This window comes from Scatophagus argus, chromosome 17, assembly GCF_020382885.2.
Source record: "Scatophagus argus isolate fScaArg1 chromosome 17, fScaArg1.pri, whole genome shotgun sequence".
In the NCBI taxonomy this organism is placed as follows: domain Eukaryota; kingdom Metazoa; phylum Chordata; class Actinopteri; family Scatophagidae; genus Scatophagus; species Scatophagus argus.
In genome coordinates, this window is record NC_058509.1 from 13,682,663 (window position 1) to 13,702,264 (window position 19,602).

At 42.0% G+C, this 19,602-nt stretch overlaps 1 protein-coding gene across 3 annotated transcripts; it reads left to right on the forward strand.

Moving 5' to 3' along the window:
- The first annotated feature begins 105 nt into the window (after positions 1-105).
- Positions 106-19,577, forward strand: tax1bp1a (Tax1 (human T-cell leukemia virus type I) binding protein 1a). 3 transcript variants are annotated; one of them, XM_046416748.1, is made up of 17 exons: positions 106-486; positions 1,869-2,083; positions 5,350-5,452; positions 6,085-6,275; positions 6,609-6,764; positions 9,428-9,576; positions 10,001-10,091; positions 10,193-10,378; positions 10,561-10,785; positions 10,973-11,164; positions 11,280-11,352; positions 11,932-12,458; positions 14,798-14,884; positions 15,879-16,065; positions 16,177-16,385; positions 17,039-17,121; positions 18,069-19,577. In XM_046416748.1, exons 2-17 carry the CDS (start codon positions 1,895-1,897, stop codon positions 18,277-18,279), a joined length of 2,859 nt encoding a protein of 952 aa, XP_046272704.1. In that variant the 5' UTR covers positions 106-486; positions 1,869-1,894; the 3' UTR covers positions 18,280-19,577. The 3 variants fall into 3 exon arrangements, with proteins under 3 accessions (XP_046272704.1, XP_046272703.1, XP_046272702.1); XM_046416747.1 differs by having other exon boundaries at positions 1,910-2,083; positions 10,561-10,812; XM_046416746.1 differs by having other exon boundaries at positions 109-486; positions 10,561-10,812.
- The last annotated feature ends 25 nt before the right edge of the window (positions 19,578-19,602 follow it).

Sequence of the window (19,602 nt, forward strand, 5' to 3'; positions counted from 1 at the left end):
TATCCTGTACTTTTATTTAATGCCCTTTAGCTGCCTCTATGAGTGTAGTATTCATACTAAATTAAAATAAGCGCGAAATCAATTAATTTAACAAAAATAAAATTTGCTGTACTGTATATATTTTAATATACAACGAATGGCACATAGTTAGAGACTTCAGAAGATCTCCACAGTTACCCTATGATTGTGTTTTAAGTCAGCAATGATGCAAATCGATAACGCAAGGAGATTGAATTTGTAAACTGATTTAAGTAACTTAAATAATTATCAGAGTTCACCACCGTTGTCGAAACACACGCTTTCCCTCACAGAGCATCCTCAGCATCTTTGGTACTGCTCAGCATCCCGGAAGTTCTGCATCATTTGCTCTTTCAGGAAGAGACGCAACATCGTCAGAGCTTTGACAACAACGGGGACAGTGGCAAAAACATCGGCCTGTCCGGCAGAAATTGCCTCTTTTTCGCAAATGGAATTCATATGAAAAGGGTACTCTTTCAATTTCAACCTACATGAACACCTGTTATTCTTCTGTCTTGTGTCAGCAAGCTCGCTAACCGACTAGGATAATGTTTAGCTAGCCAGTGACTTGACACGACATGGCCTGTTCACAAGCTAATGTTAGCTGCTTAGCCACCGTAAATAAGATTATCTTCTGGCTATCTGGTTTGGTTTCATATGGCACAGTGGTGCGTTAGATGCGTCGTTAAACATGTACTAAGTGTTGGTCTCTGTGGTTCAGTGTATAGACGATGGTACGTTAGCTGGTTAGCTGAATCGAGCATCCATTATGACTTAGTCAGTTTCACTTTGCTGAAAAGTCAAGCATTGGTTTTGTTATGTTTGAGCTTTATTCTCAGCCAGGAAAAGATGAAAGGTTGATAGTGATGCAAAGCGGTTGCAGCAATTTTAAGCAGCTGCACACATCCACACCTGCTCTTCCTCTGCCTCTGAACACAAGCACTACAGGCTCAGTCTGGACAGTTAGGAGTTGTGTGCCTTACTGCACCTTACTGTAAGGTGCTTAGTCACAGTGGTGTGATGGTGTCTTTGTAGACTGCTCTACATCTGCTTTAACCACACCAGTTAGGTATTTAATTTGGTGGAAGCGTAATTTACTCAAAGGTGCGCTCCAGCAGTTTAGTTGTGCAGTTTCATAAATTGCAGGTAATTTCAAGAGACAAATTTAAAGAATAGTCAAAACGTAGGCTGCATTGAGCCTCATCCTATGTTGACTTTTAGTCTTTAGTGTGTGGCTCCAAACACGCTGGATACTATAAGTCCAATAAAGCCACAGAAGACACATAATGCCACAGTTTAAACAGGTCAAGTACTTCTTTCTCACCATGACCAGTCAATTGACAAGTAAAATCATTTTGTTTATATAGGACATTTGTATTATATAATACTTATTTTACTTCAGTTGAAGTAAAAGTCTTGAATTCTAAATCATACATATCTGTTTCATAACCCTTCAGAAAGTTCTGTAGGTCATCCCTAAGATGGACCTTTTTCCCAGGCTTGAGGCTATTTTAGCTATTTTAGACAGCTCACCAGATGTTGCTTGTATGAAAGCATTGTAATAAAGGCCAAAGTTGTGAAAAAAAAACTTTTCTTTGAGCAGAAAACTTTACAGATCACAAGAAATGTTGTCACATGATTGGTAGAATGTTATACTCTGCAAGATGAGTCAAGTCAGTTTTATTCATACATCCTAAAATCACAAAGCTGCCTCCAAGGACTTTGCAACGCGCTATGTCCTTACATCCTTGTTTTTAAATGGGAATATTCCTGCCTGGAGGTGGGTATGTGCTATGTACATATATAAGTTGACAATCAACTTCTCTGTTGTTTGCTTTTTTGTCTCACAGACAAATGAAGTGACCAACAGGATACAATGTCATCATTCCAGGTGGTGGACACGTCACCGGGCAGCAGCGTCAGCATCATGGAAACATCCAACTTTGCCCACGTCATCTTCCAGAATGTGGGGAAGAGTTTCCTGCCCCAGGCACCCCTGGAGTGTCGCTACACCCTGACCCCTTACATTGTTCCCCACCCCAAAGACTGGGTGGGCATCTTCAAGGTATATCACGCACATCTCAGTTGTTACACAGATATCATCTGGCATGATCTCTTAAGGACCAGATTTTTATTAAACTGAATCATTTCTGTTACAAAGAGGTCATGAGAAACAGGAACTGTCCCCAGCCCATTACATAAGTGTTTGTGACATGGATTATGTGTTAGGGTTTTATTAATTGACCATTGGTTTGCAGTTGGCACGTTAACACATACATCTGCCTTGACACTAACAGTTGAGCTCTTCCTTACTTGCCTGATACCTCACCACAAGCTTTGGTGTGGTTGCTCTGCTTGCAGAAAGAGGAAGAGTATGCACGGTGGGCTGGTTGCAGTAGGTCTCGCTGGGGGGCAAACATTTGGTGCTCTTTATGAACCACTCTGATTCTTATTAGGGACCCCCCCCCCCCCCCCCCCCCCCTCCACTTCACTTGTTCGTTCCCCTCTGTCTTTCCATCAGTCTTTTCTCTGCTTCCTGTTAACCAACCTCCGCTTTACTCTTTTATCAAGGCCATCAAATCTCACACGTAATTAACAGGAAATGTGAACTAGGAAACTTAATGTCTCGTAAAGTCAAAAGACAAACATTTTATTGTTGTTTAAGAACTGACTTCAAATCCACCAGCTCAATTAAAAAGGAATAAAGATGCTGGGTTTATATGGAAAAAAGTCAATTGGAAAATTTAATTGTTGTAATCCACGCTAATGAAACTTGTTTGATGGTTGGTGCTTCACGTCATTAAGCGAGCAGATTGCACTTCTTTAATCCTTTTGATATAGATGTCTGTCTTTTTGTGTTTTCGTGGAGATAATTGTCTATTCAATTCTGGCAAAATCATAGCAATGTATATCTGTATGCTATTAGAATAAAGCATTCAACTCTTTGATGAGCTCTTCTTTTTGTCAGTGGGGCATGCATGCAAGAGGTCAGTATTTATGCATGCTTTTACAAATAATGATCATCAGCTTTGATTATAAGGGAAATGAAGTCACTCCACTACACAAATTATAATCAATCTTATGTTTTGGCTTTAAATTAGACAGGTTGTTTTGGGACTAATGTCAAAATCAACAGGCTAGTGCATTATTAAAAATGATAAATTACATATGACTTTCCCATTGAGCACCATTAATCAACATGTTGATGAAAATGAAGTCTTCTGTCATGCCAGTTTTTTTTTTGCCTCCCAGGGGCAAAGCCTTTGTGCAGAGATGACTCAGGTGAAGAGCATCCCCCCCTTACCCCCCTTACCCCCCTTACCTCCCTTACCTTTCTCATCTATAGGCGTCACCTGTTTCAGAGAGAGAGAGAGAGACTGAGTAATAAAGCTGACTTGCTGTGAGGATGACTCAGACTGAACATACTCTTCGTTTGAGTTGTGCACAGACACCCCCTAGTGGCTGAAAATGTTCACAGAATACTAATAAGTGTATGGTATAACAAACTTGCTCCTAGATGGTGTTGCACTCATACTGTGCTAACATGCAATGTGTACACAGTAAACATCAACACAGTATACACTAATCAAGCTAGACAAGTTTTCTTATGTTTTCCAGCATGGTGACAGCTTTGTCCCTACATTACTGATAAATTGCTTTGTTGATTTTTCTTTGTTTATCCAGTAAAAGCAAGGTTTAGTTTAGTTTTAGTTTGACGGCTGACACATACATGCACACACACATACACAACTCCCTAAAAATGCCCCATGGAGGTTTTTAGTTGTGGCATGTTTGTTCGGGCGGCAGGGAGAAACCCGTTGTGTTAGTGTATAATTAACGTGTCATCGTGCTGTTCCCTCACACCTTGGCTGAATGATTGATAGCACCTTTGCCTGTGATTATTTTATCACATCACTCCCGTGTTGGAATGCCACACCATACCTAACCAAATGTCAGTCAACTTCACTCTGCAATTAGCAAAATTATTTATGTCTGTTCTCTCTTAAGCAAACACACGTGAGCGCACAAAAAAACTTGGCAGGAGTCCACCACAGCCAAGCCTGTCGCTGAGATGCTATTGGATGTGGAAAGAATGTTCTTGGCCCATTTTTCACACTGACAATTACCATGTATTTGAAATAGCATTATACTCAGGGTAATGGGCTGATAACGCAAACACTACAATTAGGTATCATGCAACAGCATTATCAAAACAGACATTTGACAAATGTTTTCAGTAGCTCAGTTGATTTACTGTTTGTTTGGCTATTCTTATATTTTCCTGGATTTTTTTTACTTAAATTCATTTAACTGTAAATTTGATTGTTGTTTGCTTAAACATTTAACTGCAGAAATGGTTTTATGTGAACATGGTTAAAATTTACTGACATGTTATTATTTCATCTTTAAAAATTACAACTAATTTAAAATTCAACAAAAGTAAGTAACCCCTCCCAGTGTGTGGTGCATCCTGTAATTTCCAGTATATCACAGTCAAAGGACTGTCTAAACATGTAATATTATATTATTGTTATGTGGCAGCTGTCCATTTCCTCATTTTTTAAAATGTAACAAAGTCCCATCCACAGGTGGTTGAGTTATCCACAGCTGAAATGCAGTTATGTAATGTCACAAACATGTATCAAGCATGGGAGTTGAAATGAGGTGTGTGTGTGTGTGTTTGTGAGTGTGTGTGTGAGTGGCCGAAACATGGAGAGTGTGCGGTTGTGTGCGACAGATTTACGATGTAGGGCCTGAGTTATGATGTTCACAACTCCCTTTCATCATCTGTCACCTAACAACACATGAAATCCATGGAATTACATCTCCCTTGCCATTTTGTGTAAAATTTTCACCTTTTCTTCCCTCGTTCTTAATTTTTTTTTCCCCTTTCACACATGTTTTCTGCTGTCACATGAGTCTGCACGTGTGTACACACACACACATGTCCACGCACACAAAGCTACGCTTACGCTCCTATTCTCACACCTTTGCTGCCCCTATTTTGTGTGAGCCAAAAGGAGCAGGAACTGAGGGAAAGCAGAGAGAATGAAGAGGAGGTGTGTGGGAGAATGAGGAAGCATTCTTTTTAGATGTTTCCATTTTTTGATTTCAACATATTGTAATATGTAACCATCCTGCTTGTGTGTTTTCCAAAAAACTAATGATGATAAATGATAGCATGTCATCTGGTTAATAAGAATGTAAGTTAATAGAAACAAAATACTAAATTAATGATTTTTTTATCTTGAATACTTTGAATTTACACTGTCTGGTTGCAAACTATTTTTTGTTGTGGATCAATATTTTTGTTGTGGTTTACATCCTCAGGTGGGTTGGAGCACTGCCAGAGATTACTACACCTTTCTTTGGTCTCCTATGCCTGAAAACTATGAACCAGGTAGCACTGTGCACAGGACTGTGGTGTTTCAAGGTACACACACACACACACAAACACACAGGCTACGTAAACCACTATACAGACCCAGGGTTTTCCAAAGTAACTCCTCCATTTTACGGCGCATATAAAAACCAGCACTTTTATTTAATAAGGGAACACAACCGCAAACAGCGGCCTGGGACCTGGGCACCTCTCAAACCACACACACACATACTCAGGTTGAGGGCCTGCAAACTGGTTTTACTGGGCCTGAAACGGTCAGATATTACGCAGTGAAAATATGAGAGCATGCTGTGCTGTGTCAGTAGTCAGTAAAACCGGTTGGCTGCTGGATGTTCTGTGCTCATTCCTCCATCCCAGAGAACCAGGCCTAACATGCAGACGATGTGCTCCAGTGAAAGCTTACATGGTGCCGCTATGGGCTGTTTGAAATGTTAGCATAAATGATGTGGCAGGAAATACTGAATGATTTTTGATAAATGTGTGTGTGTTTTTTTCCATTTTCAATCAGAACAGTTGTAGGTATATATTATAGAAATGTTCTGCCAGGGATACTTTTGTACCTGATTAAATAAAACAGGCTTTCGTCATTAAATGAGTATCCAGTTAAATTTAGGTTATAAGTTTTGAGTTTATAACAAATGCCTACTCTTATCTCTTTGTAGGTTATTATGTTCCTAGATCTGATGGAGAATTCTACCAGTTTTGTTATGTCACACATGCTGGTGACATTAGAGGAGCCAGCACACCCTTCCAGTTCAGGTCAGCCACACCCACTGAAGAGCTGCTGACTGTTACCGAGGATGACAGCAACTCAGACATATTGGTTGTCACCACCAAGACTGGCCTGTTAGAGGTATGCCATGTGACATGAAGATATTTCTTTCTTAATGTTGGCTTATTTCTGGGGCTCGGCCCCCCATTGAAAGTGTCCCATAGCAAACCAGATCCAAAGGTTCTGTTCTTTTCGTCACTGTGACGTATAATACAACACATAGCATATCATAGAGCACAAAATGAATTTTATGTAAAACACTGGATGGTTGTACCTTTCGCAACTTTTTTCTGTTGTTTTCAGAATGACGCTAACTGTAATAAAACTTAGAAAAATAAGTGACAGGAACACCAAGGGGTAGTTTCCATTGCCATCTTTTTTCTCTTTACCCATAACTTACCTCATGCCTGGCAGCATGTGGAGGAGGCGCAGCATGAGCGCAGGGAGCTGCTGAAGGCCATGCGTCTCCTCCAGGAGGAGAAGCAGCAGCTGCAGGAGGAGCAGAAACGACTGGCCAGAGAGAGGGAGCAGGAGAGGGAGACGTGCTGCCTGCTGCGCACACACAACCAGGTCAGAGAGAGTGATGGTGATTCACCAAGAGAGAAATTCTGTTTTGTTTTTTTTTTTTGTTTTTTTAGGATTTAGGATGGTAGATGTAGTTTGTGAATGCATTTTATATAATTAAAGTTTATTGTTACTAATTAAAATGCATTTATGCAACTCTGTGATTAACAGCTCCACCACAGATGTTCATCATCATGTAGTGAACAATAATAGACTGAAAAATCAATGTTTAAGTCAACTGAAAAAAAGTGAATTTATTCTTTCACTAATTCTGAAAATTGGGGAAAAAAATGTACTTTGCAGCTAACACAAAAAAAGAGTCCAATAACAGTATTGAGACATAAGGTGCGTTTCGGTGTGTGTGTAAGTGTGTGGGTGTGTGTACATGTGTAGGAGTGAGTGTATACATAAACTTTGTTTGCACGTGTGTGTGTGTGGAGCCAGTTCCTCACCAGTGATCACAGGTCTGAAAACTTCAAAGGCCCGAATTTATGAATAATCTTTGTCCATGTTTGAAGGACACACAAAGAGCTGCATGCACCCGTCTGCGTGTGTTTGTGTGTAGGCGTGCACGCCAGTCTTTCTCTCCTTCTTTAACGACTTGACTCAGTGGGCCAGAACGGAATTGGAACACAGTTTTCTTGGGCATCTGGCGTCAGGGACGATGCCATCGCAACCACAGAATGAACAAACATGACGTCAAACACACACACGCACAGACGCTCAAGTCCGTACACAAACTGCCCCCCTTCACTCTCACATTCAGGTTCCACACCAGAGGGCCCCCTCTAATGTGCATTCACACATGCACAAGCGCGCACACAAACACAAACACACTCATTATGCCACCCGCTCGCAAAACCCTTTTAGTCTGTGTGTGGAATGAGAGGAGGGTAGTCCGCAAAACCGCCTGCCTGAAAAAAAAAAAAAAAAAAGAGCCCTGCCCAGCCTCAGGGACAAACACCACTCAGTCACGCGATTCCAGTGGCCGCTGCTCTCTCACTGTCTATTTTCTCCCCCGTCTCTTGTTCTCTCTCCCGGTTTTCAACCAGTTATTTGGCTAAAGCAAGGTGAACACAAATACATTTGGGAAAAAAATTAAAAAAATTAAATTAAACAAATTGGAAAAATATAAGAATTTCTACCTTTCCATATATCTGCTGTTTTACCCTCTGCCCTCCCCATTCACTCATTCACCAAGATGAGTCACATTTTTGATTTCAGTGTTTTATGAGTTGCTCATTTGATAAGCAGTAACTTGACACACATGCCTTACAGTCAACTCAAGGAATCTCAATGAAAGCAGAGAGGGTGGTGGCAGAAGGCAAGGAGGGTGCGGGGTGGGGGGCTTGGAACTTGTCAAGAGGTTTGTGAGTTTGAATCCAGTCTCTTATCGCCCCCTAGTGCAGCCCTCTGGTTTAGGCCCAGATTGAGAGCAGGCTGCTTTGAGTTAGACCACTGCACTGTTTTTTTTTTTTTTTTTTAAAAAAGAAGGACAAAATCGCCATAAATTACGTGGTAATACACACACGCACAGTGTTATTACTGTGCTGCTTTTCATTCAACAGGCATGTCCATCTGTAGCTATACGACTTGTGTGAGAAGGTGTGTGTCTCTCTTTTGTAGAGCGTTTACAGTCGGTGCTTTAGCACTGATGAAAAGTTCGACATGAAAAAATAAGTACATATTTTGTGGCTGCTAATTTTACGACTACACTTTTTATAAGGTCTTTATGCACTGCTAAAGTGCTTCCCAAACTCTGGCCGTAAAAATCATACAGTAATCTACGCAGAGCCGAGCCCAGAAAGAGACAGGCCGGAGTATGTATTGGTGCATGTGCACTCTTTTCAGATGTACTCTTCTGTCTCCCATATGTCCTTGAAAGTGTGCCTGTGTGTTCGACTTTCCGAATCTTTCGTGTGAGTATGTGTGCATGCTACAAATAGAAAGGAGGGTGTGTGCAGAGGTATGTTGTTCTGTCACAAGCAATATTAGCTATGTATGATTTAATGTCCTTCACTGCTGATGTGCAGCAAGTTCAAACAGAGCATTTCCTCAGCAGGCCCACCACATGGAGGAACCACATTGGAGAAAACAGCCCTCACATGATTTGTTAGCAGGAATTTGTTTAAAGGAGTTCACTGATACTAGACAGGTTATTCCTTCCTGCATTCACAATGTATTGTTACTGCTTAATTTGAACATTTCTGTAAGATATTGAGTGATTTGTGATTGATGAGATAAACTGCTACTGAAACCCAGAGGATAAATTCACATGTTACAGCAGTATAAGTTATAGGTTATAGAAGTTTGATGCAGAAAGGAGAGCGGTTTAAGATTAACAATTATTTTCTAAATTAATGGAACAAGATCTAGAAAATTAATTAATACACGAATCACAATATCTTAATATCTCCTTATTACTATAATATTTGTCACTATAATATCGCTTGCACGTAATAGTGCAAGTCTTAGTGTATAGTATGTACTACATATGCAACACGACCTTCACACGTCACAGGAAATCTTACCATCTGTAATTAATCAAGAGTATTGCATACTTACTCCAGCGCTTTTTGTCCTCTGCCAAGTTCCGCGCGTTGATTCAGCTGCTGTGATCGACTGTCACTTCTGTCATCGTGATCCACAGCTGCCTCTCTGTCCCGCAGGAGCTGCTGCGCTCATCGCAGGGCCTGTCAGAGGAGAGGGAGGAGGTGAGGAGGAGGCTGACAGAGGCCACGGACCGCGTCCGCCAGCTGGAGGAGGACCTGCTGGGAGTCACCCAGAGAGGCCTGCAAAAGGAGACGGAGATTGATTGGTGAGTGGAACATGTGACCGTCAATCATCCAAACTCATCCATTTCTGTGAGGACATGACCATTAAAATGAATGTATTTGAGGAGAACTTCTTGCCTGTCCTCTGCTTCTTCAACATCTTTGTCATTTCACTTGTCTGCACTGGGTGTGGAAAATAATGCAAAGCACAAACCACAGCTTCAAATACAATGATTAAATTGAGTCGACACCTTCCTGACGCTGCACAAATTTGTTGGCAAAAACATATTTTGCTGACATTCAATGGGATGCTGTTCATTGAGAACTTGTGCACACACTTACTATAATTAGAAATGTCCTCTGAAGTTGTCCACCTGGTTACTGAACAGAATTAGAATACAATAATGTCGATGAATTGGTTTGAAGAAGAAACCTTTACAAAATTTATTTCATCATTTTATGTCATAGTCTGCGTGACCGTCTGAAGAAGCTGACAGCAGAGAGAGACAGCCTGGAGAGCCAGCTGAAGAATGAGAAGGATGAGAGAGACCTCTACAAGGTAGGACAAAGCTTTTCGTAGCTAAAATGCTGGATAAAGGAAAGGTGCATTTTTACTAACCAAGCCTGTGTCATTGTTCTGACCTTTGCATCTGTGTGCAGGCCCACCTGCGCAGCACAGAGCTGGAGAACACTAAGCTGAGTGCAGAGCTGCAGATGCTGAAGGCGGTGGAGCTGAACCGGGAGGTGACTATTGCCCAGTTTCAGGAGGAGCTGGAGAGGCTCAGGGCCTGTGTTGCCCAGCGGGACAGCCTGGAGAAAGAGCTGCTGGCACACAAAGCTGACAAGGTAAGGGTGGTTGTTTGTTACTGCTAGGATCAACCCAACTATCTGTATAACTGCAATGTTAACACAATTAAGTAAGTTGTCTGTTATCTTGGCGTGGGAGCATTGCATGCATATTGCACCCTTATGTATGTGTCCGGATGAAATAAGTCCATCTAATTTTTTTCTCCTTTTTATGTCTTTAGGCAGAGCTGGCCCGTGTGCGTGAGCACCTCCGTCAGGCAGAGGAGCAGCTCCAGGCATCCCGACAGCAGGCCTCCCTGCTGGCCTCGGAGCTCCGCGACTCAGCCAGCTCCCGTGACCACACGATGGCCGAGCTGTACCGTGCCCGTTTGGAAGCCGACAAGCTCCGTGCCAGTCTAGCTGATGCACAGGCTGAGTGCCAACGCATGGAGAGCCAACTAGACCGTGTAAGGAGCGCTGCACAGAAGGAAGTGGTCAGTGTCCGACTTCCGCATTCTTTGTCTGAGGCTTTCATTTTCTGTGCTATGACAGGTCTTGAGAATGTTGGAATTCTCAAGCAAATTATGGAAATCTTTCCTGTAGGGATTTTCACATTGTTTTACAGCATTTCCTCTTAATATCCCTCTCTCCCAGGGTGTTGGGACCAGCGGGGAGATGACACCTAGCATGCTGGTGGTCTCAGAGGCAGAGGCTGAGCTGCAGAGAGAGGTGGAGGAGCTGAAGCTGCGTCTTCACATGGCGGCTGAGCACTACAAGGAGAAGTATCGGGAGTGTCAACGCCTCCGCAGGCAGGTGGCCAAATTAAACACAACTGAATCACAGGGGGTGAGTTCTGTGAAGTTAAATTAACAACAACAAGTAAGGGCTGGAAAATAAATACACACAGTCGGAAATGCATTTTTTTTATGCGTCTTTATTTTTGTTGTGTTTACTTTCACAGGAGCCAAAGAGAAATGCATCCACTGAGACAACACAGGAACCACTGACCCCTAGTCCTGAGTCACCAACAGCAGGTACACACACACTTATATATGCATGTTGCTATATTGTTTTTAAAAACAACTGGGTAAATTTATGAAGTTCTCTTAAAATTTGATGCAAGATAAATGCTTGAAGTAGTTACAAAAACAGATGTAATAAGCATTGCATCATGCAGATGAAAAGGTAGCAGTACAAGAATAACCACTAACAGTAAGGCATTGCAATGGCATGACGTAATGAGCAGAAAGTATTACTTTAACTTGACTTGCTTTAACTTGACTGGACAAAGCTCTGTTGCTGTCACTCTCTCTGCTTCGACACAATAACACAACTTAAAGCAACAGACTGATGCAAAGTTTTGGGGAAATGGAGGAAGTGAAAAAAAAGAAAAGAAAAAAAAAGCAGACGATTCCAAAAAATATAAAACCTCCCACGCACTCCTAATGTTTTTTTTCCCTGTCTTTTATTACTGTTTGTTTGTTGTTTTATGGAAAATAAAAAGTGATTGTACCAAAATATCTATTAGCACATAATTCTAAATGTTAATACCTGATTCAAAGACAGTCCTTCTGTAATCATCTGTGTTCTGCTCTTACTGTGAATTTTTGCAGGAAATATAGCTTCTGTAGCACTTCAAGAAGCTGCGGAGGTGACAATCACTCCAGAACTTAATAACAGGGAACCCACACTTGCCAATGCATACACAAGCACAGAGAAGGAGGAGAGGCAGAGAGAGAAAATGCCAAAGCAGAGGGCCGAGGCGGAGGCTGGGGGGGAAGCAAACCAAGCAGAGAATGGACAGAAAGTAGACGGAGAGACAGAGGAGAAGAAGGATGACAGCCTGCCGGAGGAGAGCCTGAGGATGACAAGCTGGGTGGAGGTGGAGAGCGAGAGGTCAAGTGGCCAAGAGAGCAGCGGCGTGGAATTGTCAGGGAAGGAGGGAGTCAAGGAAATGAAGGATGTTGTGGAGGAGCAAGTGCTGCTGGTGGCAGAGGGGAGGAGCATGGGGGAGACGGAGAAGGAACAGACTCGCTCTGTGGAGGAGGAGCTGGCAATGATGGAGGAAAAGTGGAGGGAGCAGTGTGCGATCAATGAGACCCTCAAGCAGCGGCTGGCCGACGAGGAGGAACGATTCAGAGTAAGACACACACACTCACAGAGTGGCTGGAAATATGGAGGACCAATGCTCTCCCAGTGGTCAGTGGTTGAATATAAGCCCTGAAGTTAAAACAACACCTATGTTACAGTGTAGAGCCATTCTGTTTTTCATTATCCTGATTGCACACACACTTTTGTAGTGCATCGGATTGTTCTTTAATCCCTTTTCTCCCCTTTAAGTCAATTTTCCATTAAATTGAATTGTGCTTGATGTGATTACAAATGCAAAGAAATCCAATCTTTTAAAATTCAATAAAATCCATTCAAAATGGATATGTTATACAGTTTGTTTTGTCTCATCTAAGAGACATTATTTTGTTCTTTATTTTGATTTAACCTGTTGCATATTTCTGAATTGGTTTGTGAATCAATCTTGCTGTAAAGAGTGCACGGTACTAATCACAGTCGGCTATTTAGATGTCCGTTTAGATCAGAAAATGTCACAAAACAGATTCAGGGTGTCATCTTCAAATATAATGTTTATTATGTCCAAACAACTGTGAAGAAACCGAACCATTTACAACATTAAAAAAGAGAGAAAAGCAACAAATCCTCCCCTGTGAGATGTTGCAACCTGTTAAAGTTTGGCATTTTTATTCAGTTTTGCTCGGTAAATTACTGATGTATTTATTCTGAAAATTAATGTTAAATACTTTTCTAATAAATTAATGTGGTAATTTGTATGCTGTACAAAATGTCTGATCTGATAACACAGAAAATAATGAGGCATGTTTTTTAAGAAGAATCATCAGATTGCTGAGTCAGGGCAAGGGGTTGTAGCTTGTGGTCACAGAGTAGCAGATATTCGTAGTGTTTACGTGAGCGTGCATTAACCAGAGTAAGTGAGTTACGCTGTGCACGCACACGTAATTACTGCCACACATGAGCCAATGTGTGTGGTACGAGTGTGTGATTGAACTGCATCTTGCGTGTGAACGTCCGCCAAAGAACGTACCGGCATTTAATCTCCATGAGTGAGTGTGTGTTTATCGGCGTTGTAAATAAGGCTTTCCCCTGTCTTTGATAGAGTCTCCTGTCTGAGACGAGTGCCCGGGCCCTGAGCCTCTCTTAATGGCCCCGGAGACTGACAAGAGAGTCAGCCGCAGATCACCATGCTTTACGGCTGTTTACATCAGCCGCCCAGTGGATGGAGGGAGGGAGGGAGAGCAAGGGAGAGGAATATACAGGGAGAGAGGGAGAGATACTCTGTTGCAGAATCCCTTCACCTGAACTTAACCCCCTAATGCTGCGCCGTAAATTCATGAAAGAGGTGGAGAGTGAGTGAGGACAAAAAGGAGATGAAAGAGAATCACGGGAACAGAATTTAGGAGTGAAAAAAGCAGGCTAGACAGACAGACATGAAGCAGAAAGAGAAACCGCAAGAGGAGGGCATTTGGAATCTTTGTAATGGGATGAAATGCAAGAAGAGAAGGCAACTAGTCATGTAAACCATCCCACAGGGTCGGACCTGTTAGAAAGTTCAGAGATTTACAACAGTCCTCCAGTCTGCTCCTGCCTGCCCTGGACACGGACCCTGTCTTTGTGGCTTTAGCTGTGTGTTTTACAGTAACCACCACTCATTTGAGGACGGCCAGATTAAATAAAACTCAACTGACCAAATATTATATTCACTTGTTTGCCTGTGTGTGCCTGCGCTGATATTTTTCCTCGTCAGTTGACACAAATGGAGTGGAAATCCAACCTGAAAGCAGGGAAAAGAAGGGAAGAGCAAGTCTGCAATGAGCCCTTTTATTTTGGTTAAAACAATTAGTTTGCTAAATGATTAGATAATTAGCAACGAGACAGGAAATTACATTTTTTTAGACTGACTGAAAAAACAAGACAATGGGAAAAAGTATGTTTTACCCAAGACAGTTAAGAAATGAGATGGCTGACTGACGAGTCATTTCCTGGATCTGTGTCACGTGGGTGTCACCAGTGCCTGCCCCTTTGGAGGCTAGCAGCAGGTCCTGAGTCAGGTCACTCCAATGGGAAAAGATAAAGTTAATGGAGATTTGTATGTTTGGTTAAAAACTGACACGAGTCAATGAAAAAAAAAAAACAGTTTTCCCCCTTTCTGAACATTTTTCATTAGCACTTTTGCAATTTTACAGACTAAAAAGTTAATCAGTTTGTCTAAAAAATAAGCCAAAGTCAGTAATGAAGCCATTGCAGTACTAATTCAGTATGACCCCCTTTATGTTCCAAGCAGGGACATTAATGATAGCATGACACTTTTGAAGGAAATCTGATTGATAATTGACATGATGATAACAGTGTTTCATAATGAACTCTGTCCTGATGCTACTGTGTCTGTAGGTGCAAATGGCAGAACGAGCCACTGAGGTGATGGAGCTGAAACGCAACCTCGCTCAGGCCCTTAAAGACAAGGAGCAGCTGCAGGAGGTAAAGCAGCAGCACACTATTCAAACATCAGTACTTCACGGTTAAAACAATGCAGGTATTGATAATAAACAGGAATTACAGGTTATAGTATATTTTTGAAAAGCCACCTGGTTTTAAACTGCAGAAATTTGCATTTCAACCTATAGCTTCCAACAGTAGAAATGTAGATTATGTAGACTCTCAGTTGAAGTCTGTTGCAGTATCACCACATTCAATTATGATGGGCTCAGTGCACTGTATTAGCTCTCTCTGTAGCCATTTCCACCCTTCTCCATACAACCCACCACCCACTAATTAATACATCTATACTTGCTTCTTTCGCCCATGGGTACAGTGCCATTAGACAGTGCAAATGCCACGCGACGTGTCTGTTTCACCTTCCCAACCCTGGTTTAAATGTTAAACCTCATAGCAGTGCACTAATGAAGTCATCAGAAGAAGAGATCAGGGGGAGGCGAGAGGAAGGAGGGACGTGAAGAGGGAGAGGGCGAATGCTTCCATCAGCAAACCCAGAGCAGAGGGAGCCAGAGTCTGACACCCATTACAGTAATGAGTAGGGTACTAATGCTCCTGCTTCAGATATAATCACAAAGGGCAGAAACAGTGTAGAGGGAGGCTTAACTCTGAGCTGAAAATACTTAGTCCATGTGTGATTCAAACAGTGAAAATGTGCCTTGGAAACAGTGACTGACTTTCTTTCTCACAGCTGTTCTCTTCAGTCCCTCTCTCTTCCTTCATTCTGAAATATATAACATAATGGAAAAATATGTACGCTGTGAAAATTTAAAGATTCAATGTATAGTTTTAAAGAACTTGTGAGAATATGTGTGCAGGATGTGTGATCTAACATGTTTATTCAGTGGCATCGTTTTTTTTAGTGTGTCTTGATTTTTAGGCAGCTTAGAATACTGAGCAGCAGGACTTTTCAGTTTAAAAACATGTTAGCAACAGGTAGTCCAGTGAGACTTAGGGATGGATCCTCTCTTACCTCCAGGAGCTGCAGCGCTTCGTGTCCAGGCAGAGAGAGCAGGAAGCTGGCGTCCAGGGCGCTGAGATGAGGCAGCCGATGGTGCTCCGCTACCCCATGCCATACCCTCAGGACCCCTCTCCTCCGCCTCTCGTGCCACAGAGGCCTGCTGAGCTGCAGTACGGCAATCCGTACTCCACTGACACCACAAGAGGTGGGAAGATACAGAATGCCAACCCATCAATTACTTCACGTTCTTCTCTTAAATTTTGCAGCTGTTGAAGTAGGACAATAACATGCCAGTGTGTTACTGTTGCTTCTCTAGACCGGGTGGATGTTGCGTTGTCTCCTGAGCACATGTCCCGTCCTCCGCCTGAGGCCCCACCTTGTGCCCCTCCCTGTGCACCCCCAATCACGCCTCCGAGTCCAGGCCCTGGGGCACCTGGCTGGGACCAAGAGGTGGTCTGCATCCAGCCCTCCCGAACCACAACTCCTCCAGAGAGCGTGGAGCATCCACCGCAGGAGCCACGAAATGTAAGTGCATACAAACTAACTACCAAACCAGACCGAACGGGGTTATGCATATATAATATATGAACAAATGTATGAATAAAAGTGATATTCATTTGACATGTTTAAGGCCAAAGAACCATGACTGATCACGGCATTTTGACCTCAGTTCAGCAGTTTGTTCAGATATCCTTTTACTCAGCTAACTGTGATCCCAGTGCCAGCCTTCTCGCCTTCGCTTTGTGTTTTCACCGTAATCCCTCTCTCCGCGTCTCTGTGCGCCTCCTTGCTGCATAAAGGGAATTAGTAGCTTGCCCTTAAAGGATGAAGCTTTGAACTCATTTGCATAAAGCTCTAATTAACGTCACTCCCTCAGAGCTCCAGAGAGATGAAGATAACAATGGCTTGGAGAGTAATTAGGGGAGATTTTGCAAAGGGACTGAAGGAAGATCAGTTTATGTCTGTCAGATTTTATCTTTGGTTGTTTGGGAGCACTGAAAATAAAGATTAGTCAGCAGAGTTTAGTGTATGTTCTTTAAATAGAAACATAACAACACATATCTACACTCTTATGTCTTGTGCCTTTCAACACATTTCTACTTTTTTAGTAAAAGGGCTCTGAGGGCAAATAAATGACCATCATCTTCCAACCTTTTGAGTGTGTTTGTGTTTTATAGGCTGCCGATGGGGCTCAGCTATCCTGTGATCATCAGTCCAGTAGACGTAGTGAAACCAGGAGCAGCTTCTGCTTTGACTCCAGGTAATGTTTCAGCCTGCACAAATAAGAAATGACTTGAATAGACTTTTTAAAAACATGCGGTGAAGAAATCAGACTATACAAGAAAAGACGAAGAGAGTAATAAAAAGCAGATGCAACGAGAGGTTATTGAGGGATGTCTTCTCCCAGTAAGTCAGTCAGCCTTGGTGTCAGTGATGAGTCAAGCAAGCTGGGTATGAAAAAATGAAAATGAAAACCCCACTCTGTTTGGCCTGTAGGTGACCTCATGCAGTAACAGGTACTTTTCAGAAGGATGTTTTATCCAAGGGTTTCATTTTCATTCGCACGCATCTAAATACGTGACACTGCTGTAAATCTGCGCATTTATGACTTCCAAAGTCATCATTACTCAATCACTATGTTTGCATGTTTTACCCTCCCAGCTTGACATTTTAGGAAAGATGCTTTCACTTTCTTGTCAAACTGTCACATTTGTCCATCACATGGAGCCCCATAAAACCATCACTTGTTGTCTTTATCATTGGTCAGGGATAGGATAAACAAATGAGATACAACCGGTTGTTTGAGTTTTTTATTTTACACAGATAATGTAATAATCAAATAAATCAATCAATAAAAAAACTAATAATAAATGATGCTCAATGCTTCTTACCTCTCTCAATAGCAGTGTATTTTTTTGGCAATAAAAAATATTAAAACTGCTTTTTTTGGGGGTGTTTAAGATAGATTTGGTACTTTTAAACATGCGGTATTGAAAAAGTGTGTATACTTTTGACAGCCTACTTATATACGTGCATGCATATGTATGTATGCACATCCCCAACATGTGCAGGCCACATGTAGAACACATCCATAGTCCACTTTTAACCGAATGGAATAACACACAGAATAAGTCGGCGCACACCGACACCTGTGTCTCCCCCTGTGTCACCCGTCTCCACCACTACCCTCTCCTCTTCTTTCTCCAGGAGCGACGTTAACAAGCGCTGCCCGTTATGCGAGGTGATCTTCCCTCCCCACTTTGAGCAGCGCAGCTTCGAGCAGCATGTGGAAAGCCACTGGAAGGTCTGCCCCGTCTGCTCCGAGCAGTTCCCCCTTAACTGTCAGCAGCAGCTCTTCGAGAGGCACGTCCTCACGCACTTTGATGGCCACGTGCTCAACTTTGAGCAGATTGAATGAAGGATGTAGAGGGTAAACCTAGAATTCTGACCTGCTGTATGAGTGAATGGGTTGTCAGCTGTTAGTTCATTTTGATTTAGTTCAGCTATGTTGTCTTGTTAATATATAATCATTAGCACTTTTTGCAATCTTAGAAAGAATGTAGTCCACTTTTAAAAGAAGTTTGTCATTTGGTGGCTACTCCACCAAGGTGTTTATTAATTAGGGTAGCTTTCACCTCAACACACCATAGGTGAAAAGATCATCGACACTCCCGATTACTTTTTTGTATCGTTTTTATGCTCATCCTAAAGCACCACTGGTAACGCATGCATTTATTCCGCATTCAAATCAGTTCAAAATGACAGCAGGTTGAGCTAAATGTATTGAAGTGAATTGTAGCAGCAGCTTGAACCAGGGCTTTGATGGAAACATTTCTGTACTTTAATTACCTTGAAGATTTCTTTACAAATAGGATTCTGTTGTGATAAAGCAGCAAACACAGCTTCATCTTTTCTTCTGTCCACGATTCAAAGATCACAGAAAGGCAAACAAGAAAAGACTTTTTTTTTCCTCAGTGTAAATGCAAAGCGAGCTCTGAATATGTGATGTCTTAAAAGACTCATCTGTATATATATATCACTGAGGAATGGTGTGGTGGAGATTTTATGGACTTGAGTGGAAAGTGATTTCATCCATACTACAGTACTACTGTACGTATGATAGCGTTTTGCAAAGACGTCAGATGGTTTAAAGAAAAACAGCACTACGTTTTCATGTATCTGCACTAAATAAGGCTTTATTCTGAATGTACTGTACATATGAAAATGATATAAGTCGTGGAGAGATCTGTGGAGTAACTGTCGTGACCCCTCCCCTTCTCCCCCTCATGTTTGCTTCCCTCATGCTTTGGTGATGACAAAATGGCGGACCAATGACATTTTACTGTCGTAAGAAGCTGGACAAAGAGACTGCAGGACACTAAGTTACAGACACTTTTGTTGTGTACTTCCACATTTTAAAATTAGAATTGTGAAGAAAAAGTCATTGCTTTGTGTGCAGGTCCGCATGACGAGTGAGTGTCATTTATATGTGTGTCCACAGGGCTCCATGTCATCGCTTGTCTATTTTCTGTCATTACAAAGTGACCCCTGACAGTGTTGTATTCAGGCTTTAAAAAAAAATTGCACATGCCCAGTAATCACAAGGCAAATGTGTGTGTGTCACGTGTCCAACGCAGCCCTTTTCATGTGAGAATGTCAGGATGACGTTTCAAGTGTACTGAAAAGATCTTTATGAATAAAGTGGGCTTGTTGTAATGTCTTTTACTTGAGTTGTAAAGAG

What these genes read in the sequence shown, in the direction of transcription:
- tax1bp1a (XM_046416746.1), top strand. Translation starts at nt 1,895, where the DNA reads ATGTCATCATTCCAGGTGGTGGACACGTCACCGGGCAGCAGCGTCAGC. An exon ending in TGCTGCGCACACACAACCAG is followed by an intron (nt 6,765 to 9,427) that starts GTCAGAGAGAGT and finishes TCTGTCCCGCAG; the next exon opens with GAGCTGCTGCGCTCATCGCA. An exon ending in CACCGCAGGAGCCACGAAAT is followed by an intron (nt 16,386 to 17,038) that starts GTAAGTGCATAC and finishes TGTGTTTTATAG; the next exon opens with GCTGCCGATGGGGCTCAGCT.